Source organism: Mustela putorius, unplaced genomic scaffold, assembly GCF_011764305.1.
Source record: "Mustela putorius furo isolate JIRA1106 unplaced genomic scaffold, ASM1176430v1.1 tig00003909_pilon_pilon_pilon, whole genome shotgun sequence".
Lineage (NCBI taxonomy): Eukaryota > Metazoa > Chordata > Mammalia > Carnivora > Mustelidae > Mustela > Mustela putorius.
In genome coordinates, this window is record NW_025422057.1 from 26,453,581 (window position 1) to 26,475,572 (window position 21,992).

General features: G+C 40.8%; 1 protein-coding gene across 3 annotated transcripts in view; it reads left to right on the plus strand.

Moving 5' to 3' along the window:
- Nucleotides 1-619: 619 nt before the first annotated feature.
- The window catches only part of ARMH3 (armadillo like helical domain containing 3), a 182,551-nt gene continuing 161,178 nt past the window's right edge, over nucleotides 620-21,992 (plus strand). The window contains exons 1-5 of one of the 3 annotated variants that reach the window (XM_045068962.1): nucleotides 620-735; nucleotides 14,685-14,797; nucleotides 17,807-17,863; nucleotides 18,010-18,156; nucleotides 19,968-20,075. In XM_045068962.1, coding sequence (XP_044924897.1) covers nucleotides 14,696-14,797; nucleotides 17,807-17,863; nucleotides 18,010-18,156; nucleotides 19,968-20,075 — 414 coding nt within the window. In that variant the 5' untranslated portion in view covers nucleotides 620-735; nucleotides 14,685-14,695. Of the gene's footprint in view, nucleotides 839-14,684; nucleotides 14,798-17,806; nucleotides 17,864-18,009; nucleotides 18,157-19,967; nucleotides 20,076-21,992 lie in introns of all 3 variants that reach the window. The other 2 variants (XM_004749417.3, XM_004749418.3) reach the window with 2 other exon arrangements.

Sequence of the window (21,992 nt, forward strand, 5' to 3'; positions counted from 1 at the left end):
TACACATAGTAGGCACACAGTAGGTATTTGTTGAATGGATCTGTTTCCTATTTTTATTTATTTGACAGACAGATCACAAGTAGGCAGAGAGGCAGGCAGAAAGAGAGAGGAGGAAACAGGCTCCCCACTGAGCAGAGAGCCCGACGCGGGGCTCCATCCCAAGACCCTGGGATCATGACCGGAACGGAAGGCAGAGGCTTCAACCTACTGAGCCACCCCGGTGCCCCTGTTTCCTATTTTTCATTTATAAAGTTGCAGTAAACATCCTGGAACATACACTTTTTTTTTTTTTTTTTTTTTTGGTAAGTGGACTCACCACCAAGCGTGGAGCCCAATGCGGGGCCTGAACTCAGGACACAGAGATCAGACCTGAGGTGAGACCAAGTGTCAAGGTTAACTCTCGGAGCCACCCAGGTGCCCCATGGAACATATACATTTTTATTCCTAGACGTGGAATTGCCCAATTCAGAGTCCGCTGGATTTAAAAGGTGTATATGTATAATTCTCCTATATTTTAAAAAACTGCTATTGCGATTTGCATTCAGGAGACCCTCAAGAGATGCAGCTTTTTCTAATGGTCTTTCTCGCGGTGCATTTCGGGAGTTGTAGTCCTTGTGATGCTTGCTGGGAACCGTGTTCTAAGCCAGCTTCAGGAAACCGGCGCGGACGTACCTATCACCCAGCGGGCTTTAGGACCCGGCGGGGCACCGTGGGACCGGGGAAGGGTCGGCGGAGGTAGGGAGCGCGTCCGTGAGCCCGAGGAGCGGCGGCGTCGGTGGCGTCGGGAGCGAGCGGGCCCGGGAGCGGCGCGGGTGGTGGAGGAGGAGCCCAGGGCTCGGTAAGCGTCGCCGGCCCGGGCGGGTCTCGGAACCTGGCTAACCCCTGCAGCTCCTGCGGTTTAGGCCTTGGCCCCGAGGCGGCTCTAGGGGCGGGGCCTACGCTCGCCTAGGGGACGACGGTGGTGACGGGGGTGGGGGGGCGGTGAGGAAGGGGGAGAGGGAGGGAGGGAGGGAAGGAGGACAGCTGCTGAGGCGGGCTGAGGCTGCGTGCGGCTGGGAGGCTGGGCCCGGGCGGTGAAGCGGAGCAAGGAGCGTTTTGCTCCTCCAGGGGCCGGTCCTTCCGACCTTCCGGTGCCTGTCGCGGCCTTCCTGCTCCCTGCCGGGGCATCCTGAAGGCGGAGATACTGACCTTTGACCCCAGCATGGGGCTGCTCCCGAAGCCTCAAGCAGTCTCCAGAGCTTCTCTCCCCCGGGTTGTCGCCGCTCCTGGGAGGCCTTCTGCCCAGTCCAGCCTGGCCCTGGGGTGAGGGCTTTGGGCAGGACCTCTGAGAAGGGTTAGATGCAGGCTGGGCCGGTCTTTTGAAGTCTTCTTCAGTGGTCCTGGAAGGGCCCTCAGCCGGCCCCTCTTTTAATTCTCTGACCGCTGGGCTTTAGCCCACCCTATACACAGAATCAGTGAAGCGGCTGTGTTTTCTCGGGGTTACTTGGAGCGAGCCTGGGAAACAAACCTGTTCTCAGGCAGGTGTGGGGAAGAAATAAGAGGAGAACAAGCTGGTTCCCTGGGGAAGGAGCGCTATCAGAGGCCGAGGAGTGCTGCCTCTTGGAGACTGGGGGAGTAGGAATTTGGGCCAGACTGGGAAAATGTTATCTGGATCATCATACCCTCCCTAGTTCGTTCTTTGCAGTGGAAGTTTTGAGCTTAGTGAGACCGGTTTCTTTGCTATTGTCAGCTCTCAGTGACTTTGTAAACCAGAACAACTATGGTTTGTGTCCCTGTCCTTAGCCCAAGTTAATTGGGTGTTTCTTAGACTGGACCAGTCTGCACAGTTTTCCTATGTGGAAGCTTTTGGGATAGCAGATCAATCAGTCTTAGAGGAAGGTGGATCCTTCTTGTTACGATTCTAAAGGGGGAATTTCCATTCTTAGTGATTAGGTGAGTCTTTAAGACTTCTTCATTGTATGTTTAGGCATTGTAATTCATTCATTTGTTCAACATTTGTGTGATTAAGAAAAAAAAATACCTTGAAAACTGAAAGCATTTATGAAAGTTGGAATCGCACATAGAGTTAAGTTCAAAAATCCATAAAATTTGGAGAAAATACCCAAATCACAAACAGGTCCAGGATATATGAAGGTACACTGTTTATTCAACACACATTTATTGCATATGTACTATGTAACTGGCACTGGAGTTAGAAATATGAGTATCTTTTCTCAAGGACATCAGAGAAATGTATTCATATGAAAATTGTAGTGCTGTGTGTTACCTATCCTTATAAAGGAGTATATACAATGTGAAGGGAATATTGCCATATGTGGGAGAGTCAGAGATATTTTTGCAGGGAGGAGATACTTGAGTTGGGTTTTGAAGGATGAGTAGGAGCTTGTACAAATAAGACAAGGCATTCCAGTTGAGCACAGCATGCACAAAGGGATGGTAAAAGTGTGAAGAGAAAAAAATAACATGATGTTTAAGTCTCAAAAATTTGTCCCAAACAGGATGTGTGGTGGGAATATTGCCAGGAGGTAAAACTGAAAAGAGGTTAGGGAGCCATTGGAGTTTTTTATGTTAGGGAGTGACAGAAGTGTGGATTAAAGTAATGAGAAATGAAGCAGTGAGAATAATTAGAGTTGTTGCAGTTGACTGAGAGTCTGAATTAAGAGTGCAGTGGGAATGAAGAGGAGGGGAATGGATTTTAGAAGTCTTTCTGAGATGGATGCAACAATGACTTAGTGATGAGGGAGAGAGAGTAGGCTAAGGTTTCTAATTTTTTTTTTGAAAGATTTTATTTATTTATTTGACAGACAGAGATCACAAGTAGGCAGAGAGGCAGGCAGAGGGAGAGGGAGGGAAGCAATCATCATGACCTGACTACAAGACACACTGATTATATTAATCCACTGAGCCACCCAGGCACCCCTAAGTTTTCTAATTTGAGAGATTGGGTGAATGGGAATTTCATTGACCAGGATATGGATTAGAAAAATTAGAACAGGGGCACTTTGGTGGCTCAGTGGGTTAAGCCTCTACCTTTGCCTTAGGTCAAGATCTCAGAGTCCTGGGATTGAGCCCCACATCGGGCTCTCTGCTCAGCAGGGAGCCTGCTTCCCCCCTCTCTCTTTGCTTACCTCTCTGCCTACTTGTGATCTCTCTCTCTCTGTCAAATAAATAAATAAAATCTTAAAAAAAAATATATATATATAAAGAAAAATTAGAGCAGGGGTGTCTCGGTGGCTCAGTGGGTTAAGCCTCTACCTTCGGCTCAGGTAATGATCTCAGGGTCCTGGGATCGAGCCCCGCATGGGGCTCTCTGCTCAGCCGAGAGCCTGCTTCCGCCTCTCTCTCTGCCTCCCTCTCTGCAATCTCTCTTTGTCAAATAAATAAATCTTAGAAAAAAAAATTAGAGCAGATTTTTAAGGGCTTGAGAGACTATGGAAATAGGTATAAGGGAGATAGTCTGCTATGCTGAGATCAAGTTGCTTGTGAGGTGTGCACACGGAGATATTACTAGGCAGCTGGAAGTCAGGAGGCCTGGTGAGCTTAATTTCGTGGGAATAGCTCTAAGTGAAGGCAAATATGAAAAATCCTGGGAAAAATAATGTTTTTTTGTTTTGTTTTGTTTTGTTTGTTTTTAAGGAAGAATCAGAATATGTACTTCTTTTTAAACATTTCTTTTTTTTTTTTTTAAGATTTTTATTTTATTTTATTTGACAGAGAGAAATCACAAGTAGACGGAGAGGCAGGCAGAGAGAGAGAGGGAAGCAGGCTCCCTGCTGAGCAGAGAGCCCGATGCGGGACTCGATCCCAGGACCCTGAGATCATGACCTGAGCCGAAGGCAGCGGCTTAACCCACTGAGCCACCCAGGCGCCCCAGAATATGTACTTCTGAACAATGAGCTTCTCAAGGCAGGGACCATAACTTAGTAATTTTGGGGCCCCTTTTTACCTTGTACTGTGGCTGTGCTATTATAAAGTCTGATAAATGTTAGTTTGTAAGGTTGCAGTTACCTTTTGGGCTTTCTTTAAGAAGATTATGGGAGTCTGTCTTAGAAATTTCATTTTATACTTAGGTGGTATTCATGAGGCTTGTATGGTTCAACAGGAAAGGAAATGAAGAAGCTATGAGTGACATTTTGCTGCTTGAGGAAGTTCAGGGCTTGAACAGGAGATAGACAGTATTAATTTAAAGGAGGCTTCTGCTCATTGAGAAGAGGATCTTACAATGAATTCTCATTTTGGGAGATGTCAGAAAAATGTGATTTTCAATCAAAGTTGCCTGAAATCCTGTCAGTTTGGAGTTGGTTCCTCCTTATGAAGGTGCAAGTGCATTCCATCTTGTATAAAATAATTTGAAAGGGAAGCTGAGGTAGTCATGTTTATTTAAACTTCTTCAGCTGTATTATTAGTTAGTGCAAGTAGGCAGACTCAGTAGATTCTGTTGGGACTGGCTTGAATTCTCTTCTGTGAAGCTACTTCATCTCTAGTAGATGAAGACGATGGCTGATACCCTAGAGTAAGGATTGGCAAATTCCTGGTTTTGTTCGTTTACAGCTTAGTCTTGGGAAAGCCCCTGAATTACTTCCACTTTCAACTATAGGCTAAACACCCCCTTTGAGTTGAGCCCTTTTCAGAGGACATGTAAGATGAGGATGCTGCCTCATAGTGGCTCACGTACCTACTGAATCAGGCTGGTTCTGTCCTAGTAATTAGAAAATAGAAATGGTGCTTGTCAGACAGTGCCCTGAGTTGACTGACTTTTCCTGGATAAAGTGGGAAAGTTGATATTATGGATATCAGTTTGGAATTTCCACAGAATTTTAACTGAATCTGGATTTTAAATACTTTGTAGGTCAACACCTGATTTTTTGCACTAATGGGGTATTCTGATAGGGAAAAGTGCTACCAGAGAGAAAGATTTGTGGCTGTTTTACTTTGGGCAAAGTGAAATCCTCATTGTAAAGTCATGGTAATAATACCTACTTTATCTGTTGTTGTAAAGATTAAATGCAGTATATTTAAAGCATTTAAAGAACAGTGCCAAGTGTATAGTGAATATTCAGTAGTTTTATTTATTATATAGCACCTTGATTGGGAGGCTGTGCTTCGAGGAATGAGTGATAAATTCTATCTCCAGAAATTAAAAAAAGAAAAGTGATAGCACAAGAGGATTGTGGCCTACCCATAAAGGGAATTCAAAGAGGTGGCTTCATGAGTGCAGGCCTCATTCTGTTCGCATTTCAGAGATAGGAGAGACTGGAGTACCTAGCTCTAAAAATCCATTAAAATGGAAAGACGTTGTATGCTTTTTTAGAACCAGTGTGTGGGGTGGAATCTGTGGAACCTGGATCCCTATGAGAGAAGCTTTTGTCAAGGAATCATGTGAAACAGTAGGATGTGAATCCAGCAAGTAACCTGAATCCTTGGGCCTTCAGAAAGGAAGAGGCATATTAGGAACTAGTTTGAGAAGTTAAGGGCTAGGGTTTGGAAGTAGAAACACCCTGCCTTCTCTTAAATGCTTATAGTGCTAGTATTTACTTCCAGGGAGTGTATATGCCTTGCAGAAGAACTTAGGGAGCAGGTAACTTCTGCCTAAGAATTTTACACACACACACACACACACACACACACACACACACACGACTTGTAGGAGAGCCAGAGCAGGAGACTATTTCTGGTTTTATAAACATATTGCTTCCTCTTGTGTATTGGGTGAGTAGCCAGTGATCAGACAATGATGATATTTGACTCACCCACAGCTTCTGGGCAGATAGGATTTTCATCTTCTTCACTAAGCATTGTGGATTAATATAGTCAGTGTGTCTTGTAATGATCTTTCACAGATGGACAAACTGAGGCTAAGACCCTAAGGGAAGGGATGCCATTAGTGAGTTAATATGGGAAGAATGAACTGGGAGTAGGTGAGTGTTGTTCCAGTGACTTTCTAGAGGTGACAAATTTTATTTATCCTCTCAAAATTGTCTTATGTCTTCTCATGTTCCTTTCAAAGCATTTGGTGAGTTTGGGGCTTTAATGAGTACTTTGCAAACTTTAGTGAGCATCAGAATGACTTGGGGGAAGGGTTTTGCAATCTCAGTGCTGTTGACATATTGGGCCAGATAATTCTTTGATGTGGAAACTGTCCAGTGCATTGTAGAATGTTTAGCAGCATCCTTGACCTCTGTTAGATGCCAGCAGTATTTCCTTTACCAGTTGTGATGGCCAAAAATGTCTCTGGCCACTGGTATTCCCTGGATGGCAAAATTGCCACAGTTGAAAACCACTGATCTGGGGTGCTTATTAAAAATCTAGACCTTGGGGCGCCTGGGTGGCTCAATCATTAAGTGTCTACCTTACTGCTCAGATCATGATCCCAGGGTCCTGGGACTGAGCCCTGCATCAGGCTCTCTGCTTGGCAGAAAGCCTGCTTCTTCTTCTCCCATTCCCCCGGCTTGTGTTCCCTCTCTCGTGTGTCTCTCCCTGTCAAATAAAATAAATAAATAAATAAACAATTAATAATAATAATAATAATAAATAAATAAATAAAATCTTAAGGGGAAAAAAAATCTAGACCCTTGGTGTCAACTATCCTCACAAACAACGGCAACAACAACAACAACAAAACAAATGTAGACCCCTAGTCCTTATCTTGAAAAGTCTGTTTCAGTAGTGGGGAAAGGGGGCTTAGGGATCTATCTGTATTTGCAGGCACCTCAGGAGATTCTGCAACAATTGATCACAGCTCTGTGATGGGAAAGCACAATCTGTCCTAAGCTCAGGGCTGTACAGATTTATCCTTGACTTACTCTCCCTTCATCTCTCTGTCTTACTGTATCTTTCCATTCATTATGAAATTCTGGTGGAGAATTACCCTCAGAGCACTGGCTAAGCCCAGTTAAAATATTATCAATTAAATCTTGTAGATTGTGGATATCAGTGTATTTCAGCTGTTTTTTTTTTTTTAATTATTGTATTGGATACAACTATCAACTTTCTAGACAGATTCCTCTCCAGTGTTTTCTTCCGAGTTTTCTACCATTCCATTCACTTGTATAGCACTTTACCATTATCAATATTTATATACACATGTGTGTGTCACACATGCATGTGCAACTTTTACTATTTACTGTGGCACCTCTACCCACTGGCAGACTAGTGTGTTGAAACTCAAGATATCTGGACATCCCAGAGTTTGTTCATTAAGGCCAGTGAGTACATACTCTTCGTCCTCACTTACCTGGAACCTGATTGTGGTTTCTCTGCAGAGCTTCTGCCTTGTTTATGTGTAGGTCACACCACTTCTGCCCTCCTCCTCTGCCTTTTGAGAGACAGTATAGTACAGTGGTTAAGAAGAGAGACACTAGGGGCCCCTGGGTAGCTCAGTCAGTTAAGCTTTTGACTCTTTTTTTTTTTTAAGTTTTTTTTTTTGAACAGAGAGACCGATCACAAGTAGGCAGAGAGGCAGGCAGAGAAAGAGGAGGAAGCAGGCTCCCAGCTGAGCAGAAAGTCCGGTGAGGGGCTCAATCCCAGGACCCTGGGATCATGACCTGAGCCGAAGGCAGAGGCTTAACCCATTGAGCCACCCAGGCGCCCCTCTGCTTCCTTTGTAAAGTTTTTGGATCATAGGTCTTTGAGGATAAAATCAATTAATATATATGAAATGCTTAGAATGGTGCCTGGTGCATAGTAAGTGCTAAGCAAGTGTTCTCTACTTTTAAAAAAGATTTTATTTATTTATTTGAAAGAGGTAGAGAGAGGGAGAGGGCGCATGTGTGCAAGTTGAGGGGGTCCGAGGGAGGAAGATAGGCAGACTCCCCACGCTCAGCGCTGAGCACAAGCCCACCTGGGGCTCAATCCCACATTCCTGGGATCATGAGCTGAGCCTAAATAGAGAGTCACCCACGTGCCCCTAATTGTTGTTTTTGATTGGTGTCCTGAGTGTATAAGTCAGGATTCCTACTAGCCTCTGTTCTAGTATTCTGCATGAGTGCTGTTAATTTTCATGTATGTATGAATGTGCTGGCTTTTAAAAAATTTTTTTATTTTTATTTTTAATTTTTTAAAAAAGATTTTATTTATTTATTTGACAGATCACAAGGAGGCAGAGAGGCAGGTGGGGGGTGGGGGAAGCAGGCTCCCTGCTGAGCAGAGAGCCTGATGCGGGGCTCGATCCCAGGACCCTGGGATCATGCCCAGAGCCAAAGGCAGAGGCTTTAACCCACTGAGCCATCCAGGCGCCCCAATTTTTTATTTTTAAAAAATTTTTAATTTTTTAATTAACATATAATGTATTATTAGCCCCAGGGGTACAGGTCTGTGAGTCGCCAGGTTTACACACTTCATAGCGCTCACCATAGCACATACCTTCCCCAGTGTCCATAACCCAACCACCCTCTCCCTACCCCTCTCCCCCGTGGCTTTTTCTTTTAGATTGAGGAATAGCTTATGTAATGTAAAGTGTACAACTTGATGAATTTTTTTTTTTTACTCATTTGTGTGTAGATCTACTGCAATCAATGTACAGGATGTTTTCAGTATCTAAGAAGCCTTCCTGTGTTCCTTCCCACTCATCTCCCCACAGGGTAACCAGTATTCCAACCTCTATCACCATAGATTAATTTTGCTGTCTTTGAACTACATATAATTGGAATCATTTGTTTATACTTTTTTCTTTCAGAGGTTTTTATTCAACATCTATGAAATTTATTAATTTTTTTTAGTAAGTTCTTTTAAATTTCTGGGTAAAAAAGCTCATTCTGGGTAATACTTTATTATATGAATATGTTATCTTCCTACTCTGCTAATGGACATTTGAATTCTCTTTATGTAAGAAAAAAAACTCACACAAACATGAAATGCCCACTTTAAAAAATTTTATGAGGGCGCCTGGGTGGCTCAGTGGGTTAAGCCGCTGCCTTCGGCTCAGGTCATGATCTCAGGGTCCTGGGATGGAGTCCCGCCTCGGGCTCTCTGCTCAGCAGGGAGCCTGCTTCCCTTCCTCTCTCTCTGCCTGCCTCTCTACCTACTTGTGATCTCTCTCTGTCAAATAGATAAATAAAATCTTAAAAAAAAAATTTTATGACATTTCAGAAAAGGAATGTTCATACTGTAGGCACTCTGGCATTTACGTTTCTTGAACATGCCAAGTATGTTCAAATCTTGAAGCCTTTGCATTTGCTATTCCCTCTATCTGAAACACCTTTCCTGAGACTTTCACATGGCTCTTTCCTTTCTTTTATTCTGATCTGCTCACCTATCCCTTATCTTAATGGCCTACTCTAATCTCCTAGTCTATTGTAGTCCCCCTAGATAGTTTGTCTTCAAGGTACTTGTCACTGGCTCAACTTGTTTGTTGTCTTTCCCCCCTCTAGAATGAAAAACTCTGTGAATGCAGAAATCTTATCCGTCTTGTTCATTGCTGTATCCCTAGCCCTTAGCACCGAACAGGTGCTCAGTAAGTACCTAGGGAGTGAATGTATCCCTGATCTATGCATGATTTCTTCTAGGTCATGGGCACACTTGTTTTTACTCATTTTCTTTTTTTTTTCTTTTCTTCTCATTTTTCTTATGTATTAGGTGGAATGTTTTAGGATGTTTATTTCAGCATCTACCTATAGTGTTTTGGAGCCTCCCTGACAGTGAAGAGAGGGTAATAACTTGATAACAGTCCATTATCAGTATGAACCTAGAGCCATTAAACACAGGCCATTAAATTTGGAAGCCTACGGAAAGCTATTCCATGGCTTTTTTATTCCCTGGTTTCTTGAGATATAATTGATAGAACTTCGATATATAAATTCAAGGTATAAAATGTGATGCTCTGATACACATGAAATGATTACCATGATAAGGTTCGTTAACACATTCATCCATCACCTCACGTAAGTGTATTCATGTTGTTCCGAATGGCAGGATTTCCTTCCTTTTTGTGGCTAAATAATATTCCATTGCATGTGTCTGCCACATTTTCCTTATCCATTCATCCATTGATAGACACTTAGGTCGTTGCCAAATCTTGGCTATTGTGAATAGTGCTGCAGTGAACATCAGGCTGCAGATATGTCTTCAAGACAGTGATTTCATTTCCTTTGGATATATACACAGAGGTGGGACTGCTGGATCATATCATAGTTTTATTTTTAATATTTTGAGGAACCTCTATACCGTTTTCTGTAGTGACTGAACCAATTTACATTCCCAGCAGTGCACAGAGTCTCCCTTTTCTGTATATCCTTACCACTGGTTCCCTGGCAAGTTGAAGCCCAGGGAAGGAAAGAAAACTAAAGTTTGTATATGAGTGTATAAGAATTGGGACTAAAACCCAAGATGTTTTGTTTTTAGATTTATCATTGACATACATCAGTGTATAAGGTATATAGGATGATGGTTTTATTTACATATATTGTGAATTGATTACCTCAGTTGGTTTTTTTTTTTTTTAATATTTTATTTATTTATTTGACAGAGAGAGAGAGATCACAAATAGGCAGAGAGACAGACAGAGAGAGATGAGGAGAAGCAGGCTCCCTGCTGAGCAGAGAGCCCAATGCGGGGCTCGATCCCAGGCCCCTGGGATCATGACCTGAGCCGAAGGCAGAGGCTTAACCCACTGAGCCACCCAGGCGTCCCATCCCTCAGTTGGTTTTGTTAATATCTATCATCTCATATAGATAAAATACCAAGACTTTTGGTAGATTAACTATTAGCTCTAGAAATTAGAGTGAATTTCTATTAAATTAATTTTATTTATTTATTTATTTGAGAGAGAGAGAGCACGAGAGGAGAGAGGTCAGTGGGAGAAGCAGACTCCCTGCCGAGCAGGAAGCCCGATGTGGGACTCGATCCCAGGACTCCAGGATCATGACCTGAGCCGAAGGCAGTCGCTTAACCAACTGAGCCACCCAGGCGCCCCTAAATTAATTTTCTGATACTAGAGTTGGCATGTATTGTGTTGTGTTCAAGAAGACAATAAATGAATAGCTAAATATAACTAGCATTTCTTGCATATTAGACATTGGAAGTGTTTGGCTTTAGGTTTTAAAATCTTGGAGCACCTCGGTGGTTCAGTCAGTTAAGCATCCATCTTTGGCTCAGGTCATGGTCCCAGGGCCCCACTGCACACTCCCAGCTCAGCCTGCTTCTCCCTCTCCCTCTGCGTGCTGTCTCCCCACTCCCTACCGTGCTCTCTCTCTCTCTCTTTTTTTTTTTTTAAAGATTTTATTTATTTATTTGTCAGAGAGAGAGTGAATGAGAGCGAGCACAGGCAGACAGAGTGGAAGGAAGAGTCAGAGGGAGAAGCAGGCTCCCTGCAGAGCAAGGAGCCCGATGTGGGACTTGATCCCAGGACGCTGAGATCATGACCTGAGCCAAAGGCAGCCACTTAACCAACTGAGCCACCCAGGCGTCCCCTCTCTCTCTTAAATAAATAAGATCTTAAAAAAAAATCTCAATATTTGGTTATTTTATCCTGAAGGGATATGAAGTGATGTGGATTTACGACATTTGTGGCTGGATTGCCTAAAGATATTCTTAAAAAGTTGTGTGACTTGAGTCTTTCAGAGAGAAGTTGTGCAGCAGGTCATGGGACCAGCAGTCTCTGAGGTTTAGGAATAAAAGACTTCATTGATTTACCATTGGGTTGGGAGGATTTGAAACCATTCCTAAGTTGGATGGTAGTTGAAATTAGTATTGGTATGTTGCCTGATTCTCTTTTATACTTTGCCTATTAAATCTTATTTCTGAGAAACTGTGTTAAAGTCTAAGATGACATTTCTGTGGGATTACTGTGGCTTGCTCTATTTGCTTCTTTGCCAGAAGGATTTAAAATCCCGGATCACAGAAGTCATAGTGTAGTCATAGAATGCTTCTTTTCCTTTCTCATGGTACCATAACATTTTCTTTGTGCTTTTACTCTGTTTCTCATGACTTGCCTTGTGCTGTGGGGTTATTATTTGTCTGTCTCTGCCAGTAGATTGTGAGAGGATCAGGTCTGTCGTTTCCTCTTTGTAACCCCATAGTGCCTAAACCACTGCTTTACAACTTCTAGGTGTTTCATATGTATTGATGGTATTTCAGTGATGCTGAGAGGATAATTCAATAGTATGTCTAGTTCAGTCTCCTTGTTTTATGTGTAAGGAAACTAGGAAGCAGTGACTTACTCAGTGTCCTGTATTCTAGTCTCATCTGCTGGTTGGTTGGTTTATTATGCCTTGCTGCTCCTTAGCTGCTCCTCATTTTCTTCAAAGAGGAGGGTTGTGAAAGAGGAGAAAAACCCTGGAGGACATAGATTACACTGTCATTACTGACGTGCTCTACCAGTCAGATATTTTACTTCTAAATTTAAGAGCAGAGGCTGAATTTCTGAAGTCCCCCCAAAACTTTTAGGGGTTCTGCATTTAGTCCACCATCCTCCCAACACTTTTCTGTGTTCCACGAGTAGAAGTGCTGGCAGGAGGAGGAGACTATGTTGTTAGTTTCCAGTCACATTTCAGACATGCTTGGGTGGTAAATTCCAGTTGCCTCTGATGATGACAGAGAGTAATGAGATGAGGCCTTTGGTTGAATTTCCCCCTGTTCCAAATGGAGGGAGAGTGATGAAAATAATTTAACTTCTTAGGAAACTTGGTACTTTGGATTGGAATTGTTTTTTTCCCCACTCTCCTATTCCCTTTTGCTTATTAGAAAATATTGATTCTGAGATAGGGAAAGTGAGTTTATTAGATTTGGGATGGACATTGATTAGCTGTAACCCAATTATAAATCCTCAGAGGGGCCTGTTTGTAAACAGGTGCTTTTCACATCCAGGAACTCAGAGTTCCTGCTATTCTTGCTAATCAACTGGTTGAAGCTGAACACATGAAAGATCTATATCCACTAAACTTAGAATTGCATTGCATTTGATTTATTTTAATGGGTCCTGTTGATTTCCAATTTATTTTCCCCCCATAAGGACATCTTCCTCTTGACAGCCTATTTAAAAGACACAGGAATGTTTTGAACGGAGGCTGTATTTCATGCTTTAAGGCAAAACCTTGATCAATATAGTATAAATTGCCCCAAAGCATCTTCTCTTTCTCTTTTTTGTTCTTGTTGTTATTTTTTTCCTTCAGTTTTCTCTGGACCATAATGGAATTTGAGGACTCAGTGAGGCCTTGATAGAGACAGATCTTAATAAAATTTTAGGTCACATTTAGGACTTTTCAGGTCCTACCCCCCTTATTTCAAAATCAGTCAGTGATGAGCATACGCTGAGCCTATACCCTGAGCCAAGTGCTTATAGAAAAAGAATAAGATGTAGTCCCTGTGCTAAAGATGCTTCATATCTAGTTGGAGAAATTTTCTGTGATTTGTATTTTTTTGTGCTCAAAGGTAAATCTCATTTTTGGCTATATATATTAAAGAAAGACAGTGTCTGAGATATAATTTTTTACACTATATTTTTTTAAGATTTTATTTATTTATTTGACAGAAAGAGATCACAAGTAGACAGAGAAGCAGGCAGAGAGAGAGAGGGAAGCAGGCTCCCTGCTGAGCAGAGAGCCGAATGTGGGACTCAATCCCAGGACCCTGGGATCATGACCTGAGCCAAAGGCAGCGACTTAACCCACTGAGCCACCCAGGCACCCAATCTTTTACACTGTTAGATGCATCTCTTCCTTAAATAAAATTTTAATTTTGATTTGAAAGATAGCACATATTTTCCAAAAGTCATTGAACAAAATTAATTTTATTCTGTTGCTTTGGATTTTTCTGGAAGTAAAAATCAGGCTCCTTGCTACTGTGCATACTTGCCGTTGGGTGAGATTAAGTTTCACAACTAGAGCCTAGAATTTAAGAGAGATGGGAATTTTGTCAACAGTAGAAAGAATCTGGGAAGTGAGGGGAAATGTGTAAATCCAAAGTGGAGACCTGTGGGATTTCAAGTTCTCAGTTGTAAAAAATTGAAATTCCTTGAAACAAGTTGGGAAATTTGGGCATGATTCATGGAATTGCTTTCATATAGAATTGAAAAATACACTGAGGTTTAATCTGCAATACTGTTATAAATATATATAATTAGATCTGAAAAAAGTATATTGTTATATTGGGTTATTTTGAAATCAGATTTAATTTTTGTTCTTATAACTGCTATTTTCTGCCTTGGGTCTCTTTCCAGAGGAATTTCTGAAGACAGTCAAGTGCAGTGTGATTTATGAGGCAGTGAAGGCCAAGTACTTTGCAGTGATGAGGGCCTTCTTACTTTGGGGAAATCAATGGAGCACATCAGTCTGCAGCACACTTCCTGCCTTAATGGTCCTAAGCTCAATCAATACTTGAAATTTAACTTCACCATCAGTCTGTGGGCAGTGTGTGCTTTGCAGCCTTCCTTCCATCAACCTCAAATATATAGCCAGATCTATTATAGATGGAGCTAGTTACACTTTCCTTCTTGGTTTTGGATCTGCTGTAAGCCTTGTCTACTGGCATGTTTTAAAGATGTAAAATGTGTTTTGCTGTAGGCCAAGTAATGATTTAAGCCTTGAAATTACCTGGTCAGGGATGGGGTGTTGGACAGATGCACAAGATGTATTACATGGTTGTTTATCATTTTTCTCCTTCCTAAAAAATTTCCCATTGAGAGCTTTTCGACAGACTATCCAGCATCTTGGAGAGCATTTATAGCACTGATTGTGGCTTTCTTTTCACAGATTCTTTAACCATGGCACAGGTGGAGAAACGAGGAGGTTTGCTCCGGAAATCTTCAGCCTCCAAAAAGCCACTGAAGGAAAAAGTGGTGCTGATGTATGATGAGATCTTTATGGTAAGGCCTGGAGCTCTGACAATTCTGCACAGCTTGACTCCTTAGCTTCTTGTTCCAAAATGAGAAATAAGCTCATCCTCGCCTGCTAAATTTCAGTTCTTCAGAGGTAGAAAGAGAGAACAAGGGTGAGAGTGAGTGTGAGCTCTCTTATGATAGAAATTATGATCATGTATTAATAATTATAGATTGTTCTTTTTTTGTTGTTGTTTAAGATTATGTTTATTTTTTTGACAGAGAGAAAGAGATTACAAGTAGGCAGAGCAGCAGGCAGAGGCGGGGTTGCCGGGGAAGCAGGCTCCCTGCTGAGCAGAGTGCTCAATCCCAGGACCCTGAGATCATGACCCAGGCCAAAGGCAGAGGCTTAACCCACTGAGCCAGCTGGGTGCCCCTAGATTGTTGTTCTTATAGATTGTTGCCATGAGCTCAGTAAAACAATTGAAAGAGGGAGGAAAGATTGGAAAGCTTTTGTTTCTGAGTATCTTTAAGAAAGACTTGTCTTCTGTATGATCTAACATAAGGACTCTTCTATCTTAGATGTTCCTTGAAGTTCCTTTTGGCCCTAGAATTCTGTGATTCAAATATTTTTAAAAGATGAAGTATTATATTCCATCTCAAGTTGTTAGTGGACAGAACAATTGCTTAGTCTATCATATTCTCCAATTATATAAGATAATTGACAAGTTATTAGTAATTAATTATTAGATTGGATTGAGGCTTTCTTTGGGTCTTCATAACTTCTGATTGACCATGGTCCAAGCCTTTGTTGTGAAATCTACCCTTTCAGGGAGGGTTAGAGTAATTATATACCTTATAGGGGTACTTACCTTCTGAAATTCTGATCATAACTAGTGCATGTAAAACGGAATAATACTTATAAAAAAGTTACCATGTTTTGAATTTCTACTATGTGCCTGACATCTAAGTGCATCAGTAAGTACATTAATTCTGACAAGAATGCTGCAAGAGCGCCATGTTTTCACATGTGCCATGTAAAGAGCATTTTATAGATGAGTAAACTGGGGATCGTAGCTGGAAGCTGATGGAGTCATGGTTTGAACCTTAGTGTTTGACTCAAGGCCCCTTACTTGTTCAGCTTTGCCACATGGCCCAGAATAAAGAATGCAATCAAGTAAAACCTTTAACTCTTGGAAAGCTTTAGAGATAGAGTTTGATATGCAAAAAATTAATACAGAATTGCACAGGTCATTACAGGTGGTTATAGAGAGAAAATGAATGGGTACTTAGATCCTGTTAGGGCTCTTTCTATGTTAAGTAAGGTTGGTATGCATGGGACTATTGATTGAGTGAGCTTTGAGGATGGGAAGTGCCAACCCATGAGTAGTCTGAGTTTCATATATACATAACAACCTGACATAGAAATGTGAGAATCAAGGTGTGCCTGCATGGTACAGTCGGCCAGGGGTCCAACTCTTGGTTTTGGCTTGGGGTTGTGAGATTAAGCCCCGCGTTGGGCTCTGCGTTCAGCCTGGAGTCTGCTTAAGACTCTTGTCTCCCTCTGCTTCTTCCCACTGTGCTCTCTCTCAAATTAATAAATTAAAAAAAAAAAAAGTGTGAGAGTCAAAGTGTGAGTGTGACCCCTCCTAGGAGAAAGAGGTAAAAAAAAATCACTGAAGGAGCATCTTTCGAGAAGGCCAGAAATGTTGCTTCTCTGTGTCATTCTCAGATAAAAATCCTGAAGAGATTCCTAGTATAGTATTTTCTTACTAGATCAAGAGTTCTTAACTAATGAAGATATTAGTTCTTGGTAGTACTTTTATTTATTGTTTATTTTGGTAGTAATTTTAAAAGGTCAACTTAAAGGTGATAGTGGGTGATTGACCTACTGGTTTTATGTCATTAGCCTTCCTCTAAAGTAGGATTTCTTGTTTTATTTTGCTCCTTAAACAGAAGCCTTTGACTCTTTAGAATTTCTGTTTGAAAATTATTGCTGAGAAGATTTGTATCTTGGCACTATAATTTTGTTAACCTTTTGGACTGATTCGAATTAAGGAAAGAATATTAAAAGCTCTGTGCAGAGAACTAAAGGCATACAGGAGGCCGAGTAGCAGTAGTCAACACAGGATGTTGTAAACCATGGCAGTATTGATAATGTGGTCTAGGTTTTGGCTCCTGTACTGGTGTAAATAACTTTGTGGATCCTCTTTCCTAAAAGAAGGATACTTTTTTTTTTTTTTTAAGATTTTATTTATTTATTTGATAGAGAGGGAGAGAGTATAAGTTGGGGGAGGGGCAGAGGGAGAAGCAAGCAGGAGCCTGACACAATGGGAGCTCAATCCCAGGACCCTAGGATCATGACCTGAGCTGAAGGCAGACACTTAACTGACTGAGCTACCCAGGTGTCCCAGCTAAAAGGAGGATACTCATAACATCTACCATACCTGGCTGTCTTGGCCATTGTATTTCATGTATGTGAAAGGGCTTTGAAGACCCTACAGAGAGTGATGGGGACATGTCATAATGTGACTATCTTATTCAGATGGTTTTGTTCACTTCTTGCTAGAAGATAAAGATTTGAGGGAGATTCTTTGAGCCATTATTTAACGTTTGGCACAGGGAATATATATCTATGCACAGTGTCTTCCATTTTGGAGAAAAAAGCCTCTGAAACTGTTGTACCCTATTATAACAGTATAGAATGACCAAGCATTTTGAAAGTTAATTTTGAAAGGTAATGTTGATGTATAAGTGACCCTTTCAGATGTATTCTTTTTTTTTTTTAAGATTTATTTATTTACTTGAGGGAGATAGAGAGCGCACTTGTGTGAGCTGGGGTGGAGCAGAGGGAGAGGGAAAGAAAATCCCAAGCAGACTCCACCCAGTGTGGAACCTGAGATAGGGCTCTATCCTACTACTCTGAGATCATGACCTGAGCTGAAACTGAGAGTTGGACGCTCAAGTGGCTGAACCACCCAGGCGCCCCTTTCAGATGTATTCTTAATGCTTCAGTGTTAGCTGGCAATATTGAACCTGCTTGTTTTCTCGTTTCAGACAGAAGATCCGAGTAAGTGCAGTCCTCGATTTTGGGAGGAGCTCTTCCTTATGAAGGTAAACTTGATGGTATCTCTGGATTTTCTTGGTAACTGAAGTTGCTTTCTCATATGTTCTAGGTGCTACACTAAAAATGCACTCACATTAAATACAGTTCAATAAAAATGTTACTAAAAATAACACCCTTACCCTTTCCTTGGTAGGTGAATTTGGATTACCTAGAAGGCAAGCTGGAATCTCTTGATGGTGAGGAGTTAATGAAGATCAAGGATAATATTAATTGCTTATTTCAACACTGCATCCAGGCTCTCGGAGAGGAACATCCAATTCGAGTTGTCAATGCATTGCAGGTACAAGGTTGGGAGACTAGGGATGTTTTTTTAATAGGGGAAAGGAATTGTAACACGTGTGTTGGGACCTGAGGAACCTTAAGTTGCCCTTAGGTATCAAGTTTTTTTTGTTTGTTTTGTTTTGTTTTCCTTTCAGTCATAAACATCTATGCCATGTTTGTTTAGCCGTCTTACTGGTTAAACAAATTGACAGTTATACTAGTAATCTTTTCCATTTATATAATTTTATCTAAGGCCAGGGCAGCTTGACAGAAATCTTATGATTATTTGAGGAAAGGAAGTGATAGAGGGGAAGCTATGAGTCATGGATGGTCTACAGCAAAAATCAGAAGAGATTCTTAATATAGTATTTTCTTACTAGATCAGGAGTTCTTAATCTGAGGTTTCAAGGAGTCCTTGACTCGCAGAAGTTATATGTAATATTTTATGTGTGTGGGTACATTTTTTCTGAAAAGAGAGCTTTCATCAGATTTTCACATTAAGAATCGTTGTTCTTATGCTAAGTGGCATGGTCACTGAATAATTATTTCTCGAATGACAGTTATGTGCCAAACATTGGGTTGATGGGGATACATTATAGGGTTCTTGAAAGCAAAGACTTTGGTAGTTTCTTCCTAGCATGTAGGACAGTGTCTGGTAAATACTCAGCATTTTAGAAGCAAATTTTTAATGAAGGAATGATGAGCAAAATTTCTGAAGTTTATAGAATAGTAGGTCCAGTGTAGCCTAGATCAGGCTGAGTAGCTAGGTCAGTGATTGGCAAGCTTAGAATATGAAGAATCCATGACAACATAAAAGATTTTAGTGGAACTTTTGATACATTGGGTTTAAATTTCTAACTTACGAATTGGGTAAATCACTTCACAAGCCCCAGTTTTCTCATCAGTAGATTGTAGAAATTATCTATTGAACTGATGTCCCAGAAGGAAGGACTTTGCATTTTGGGCATCTCAGTTGTAGGGGCTCACTGAAAGCTGAAATGAAAGTTGGAAATTATGCTTCCTATAATTGCAGTGACTCACTGTGTGGGCATGAATGGTAAACTGTTTTTAATTCATTGGAAATAAACTGGAATTAAGTCACTTGGTGACCCATAAAAATACAGTACATTGTTGTAATGGCTTGCATTATTATAATGAGGCTTAAGCTTTAACAAGGTTTCAGACACTATTCTTGGAGTATTAACAAAGTTCCAGGGACTATTCCAGGTGCTTTACGGTGTTAATTCACGTAGTTTTTACAACATCCCTATTAGATGGTTGCTGTTATTGTCATTCCCATTTTATAGATGAAAAAACTGAGGCACGAAAAGTTAACTAATTTGTCTGGGATCACACAGCTAGTCAGTAGTGGATGGGGAGTATAAAGAATTTTAGTTTTGAAGCAATTGGTCGTTATATGGAAATAACTTTTGTAGTTATTAAAAAATACTAAAAATTATCAATTATTATGTAAATACTAGAATTAATGTTAAATAAAGGAAAGCTCCACCAATCACATGACTCAAACTCAAGAACTGTTTTTATTTTTGAATTCACCTTCCAATCTCTGTTTGCAATGCAGTTTTTGAAAAGAGGATGAGGCCAAAAAAACAGCAAAAAAAGAGGATGATAGCAGTTTCAATTGCTATTCCTTTTTGGATTTTGCACATAGTAAGACTCAGACAGTTTTGGAGCTGAGAGTGACAGAGCAATTGAATGTCAGCTGTGTAAGGAGGAGGTTCTGAGGTTGCAGTTTGAGGTAGCAGATCCAGTGCCCTTCATGTTTTAAGACTTCTCTCTACAAAAGAATTCTTTCTCTAATCTCTGCAGACCTTGTGTGCACTCATTCGAGGAGTCCATCAAAAGAATAAATCTACCTCTGGGTTTGACATTATCAACATGCTGATGGGCTTTGACAAGGCAGAGTTGTGCATGAAGGTGAGGCATAAGTTGCAGATGTGCCTGTGGATGGCTGCTTCTGACAGCTGTTCATGGATACCATCTGCAGACAGTTACTGTACTAGACGATTTGCATTCAGGTAGATACAAATGGTCGAATTTGTTCTTGAATTTGTATATTTTTGTTTTACAGATATGGTTTGTCTGAATAAGAAGAGTTGAAATTCAAATGTAGATTGAAATATCCTTCCCCTGCAGGATAAAGACTGAGTGGTTTATTTTTTGATTTAAAGCATGTGCTCATACATTTTTTTAAAAAATATAACCTTTAATTGCAGGGGTTCCTGGGTGGCTCAGTTACTAAGCATCTGCCTTCGGCTCAGGACATGATTTCAGGGTCCTGGGATCGAGCCCCACATCAGGCTCCATGCTTGGTGGGAAACCTGCTTCTCCCTCTCCAACTCCACCTGCTTGTGTACCCTCTCTCACTGGGTCTCTCTCTGTCAAATAAATAAATAAAATCTTAAAAACAAACAAAAATAAATATAACCCTTAATTGCAAATGGATATATAATATTTTTTACATTTATTTGCAAACAAGATCTCTTTGCTTACTTATTTTTTTAAAATATTTTATGTGTTTATTTGGCAGAGAGATAGAGCACAAGTAGGCAGAGCATCAGGCAGAGGGAGAGGGAGAAGCAGGCTCTCTGCTGAGGAAGGAGCCCAACATGAGGCTCCATTCCAGAACCCCGGGATCATGACCCAGGCTGAAGGTAGCTGCTCAACTGATGGAGCCACCCAGCGCCCCATGCTCATATATTCTTAAAAACATTTAGGAACTCAAATAAAATATAACAAGGGAAATATAATATACAAGGGTACCTTTAGTTCTAAACTTAAGTTTTCTTACTTAACACAGTGACTTTATCCGAATTTTTATTTCTGTTGTTTGACACTTTAAAAAAAAAGCTTTATTGATACATAATTCACACCTACAGTTCACCCTTTTAAAGTGTAATAATTCAGTGGGTTTCTTTTGTGTGTGGTTTTTTGTTTTGTTTTTTTTAGAGTTTATACTTACGTAATCTGTATACCCAGTGTGGGTCTTGAGCTCACAATCCAAAGATCAAGAGTCACATGCTCTACCAACTGAACTAGCCAGGTGCCCCTCATTCAGTGGCTTTTAGTATCTCCACGGGGTTGTACAACCATCACCTCTGTTAATTTTGGAACGTTTTTATCACTCCAAAAAGAAAACATGTACCCATTAGCAGTCATTCTCCATCCCCCTTCTCTCCAGCCCCTGTCAACTATTAATCTACTTTATGTCTCTCTTGGTTTACCTATTCTGGACATCTCACAGATGTGGAATTATATGTGGTCTTCTGCATCTGGCTTCTTGCACGTGGCTAATGTTTTCAAGTTTAATCCACGTTGTAGCCTGTATCAGTACTTCATTCCCTTTCTTGGCTGATGAATATTTCATTGTATGAATGTACTGCATCATTTTATTCATTCATCAGTTGATAGACATATGGGATATTTTAACATTTTGGCTCTCATGAATAAGGCTGCTGTGAACATTTGTGAACAAGTTTTTGTGTGGATGTAGGTGTTCGGCTGTCTTGGGGATATACCTAGGAGGAGAATTGCTGGGTCATATGGCAACTCTACATTTAATATTTCAAGGAACTTTCAAACTGTTTTCCAAAGTTGCTATACCATTTTACATTTCCATTAGCAATGTATAAGGGTTCTGATTTTTCCACATCCTCGTCAACAATTGTTTTTTATCTTTCTTTTATATATAATTCTGGAGAAAAGTCTCTTCAGATCCTTTGCCCATTTGTCTTTTTAATGCTGAGTTGTAAGAGTTCTTTATATATTTTGGATATAAGTCCCTTATCAGCTATCTGATTTATAGTGTTTGACACTATCTTGAATGGAGGTTGT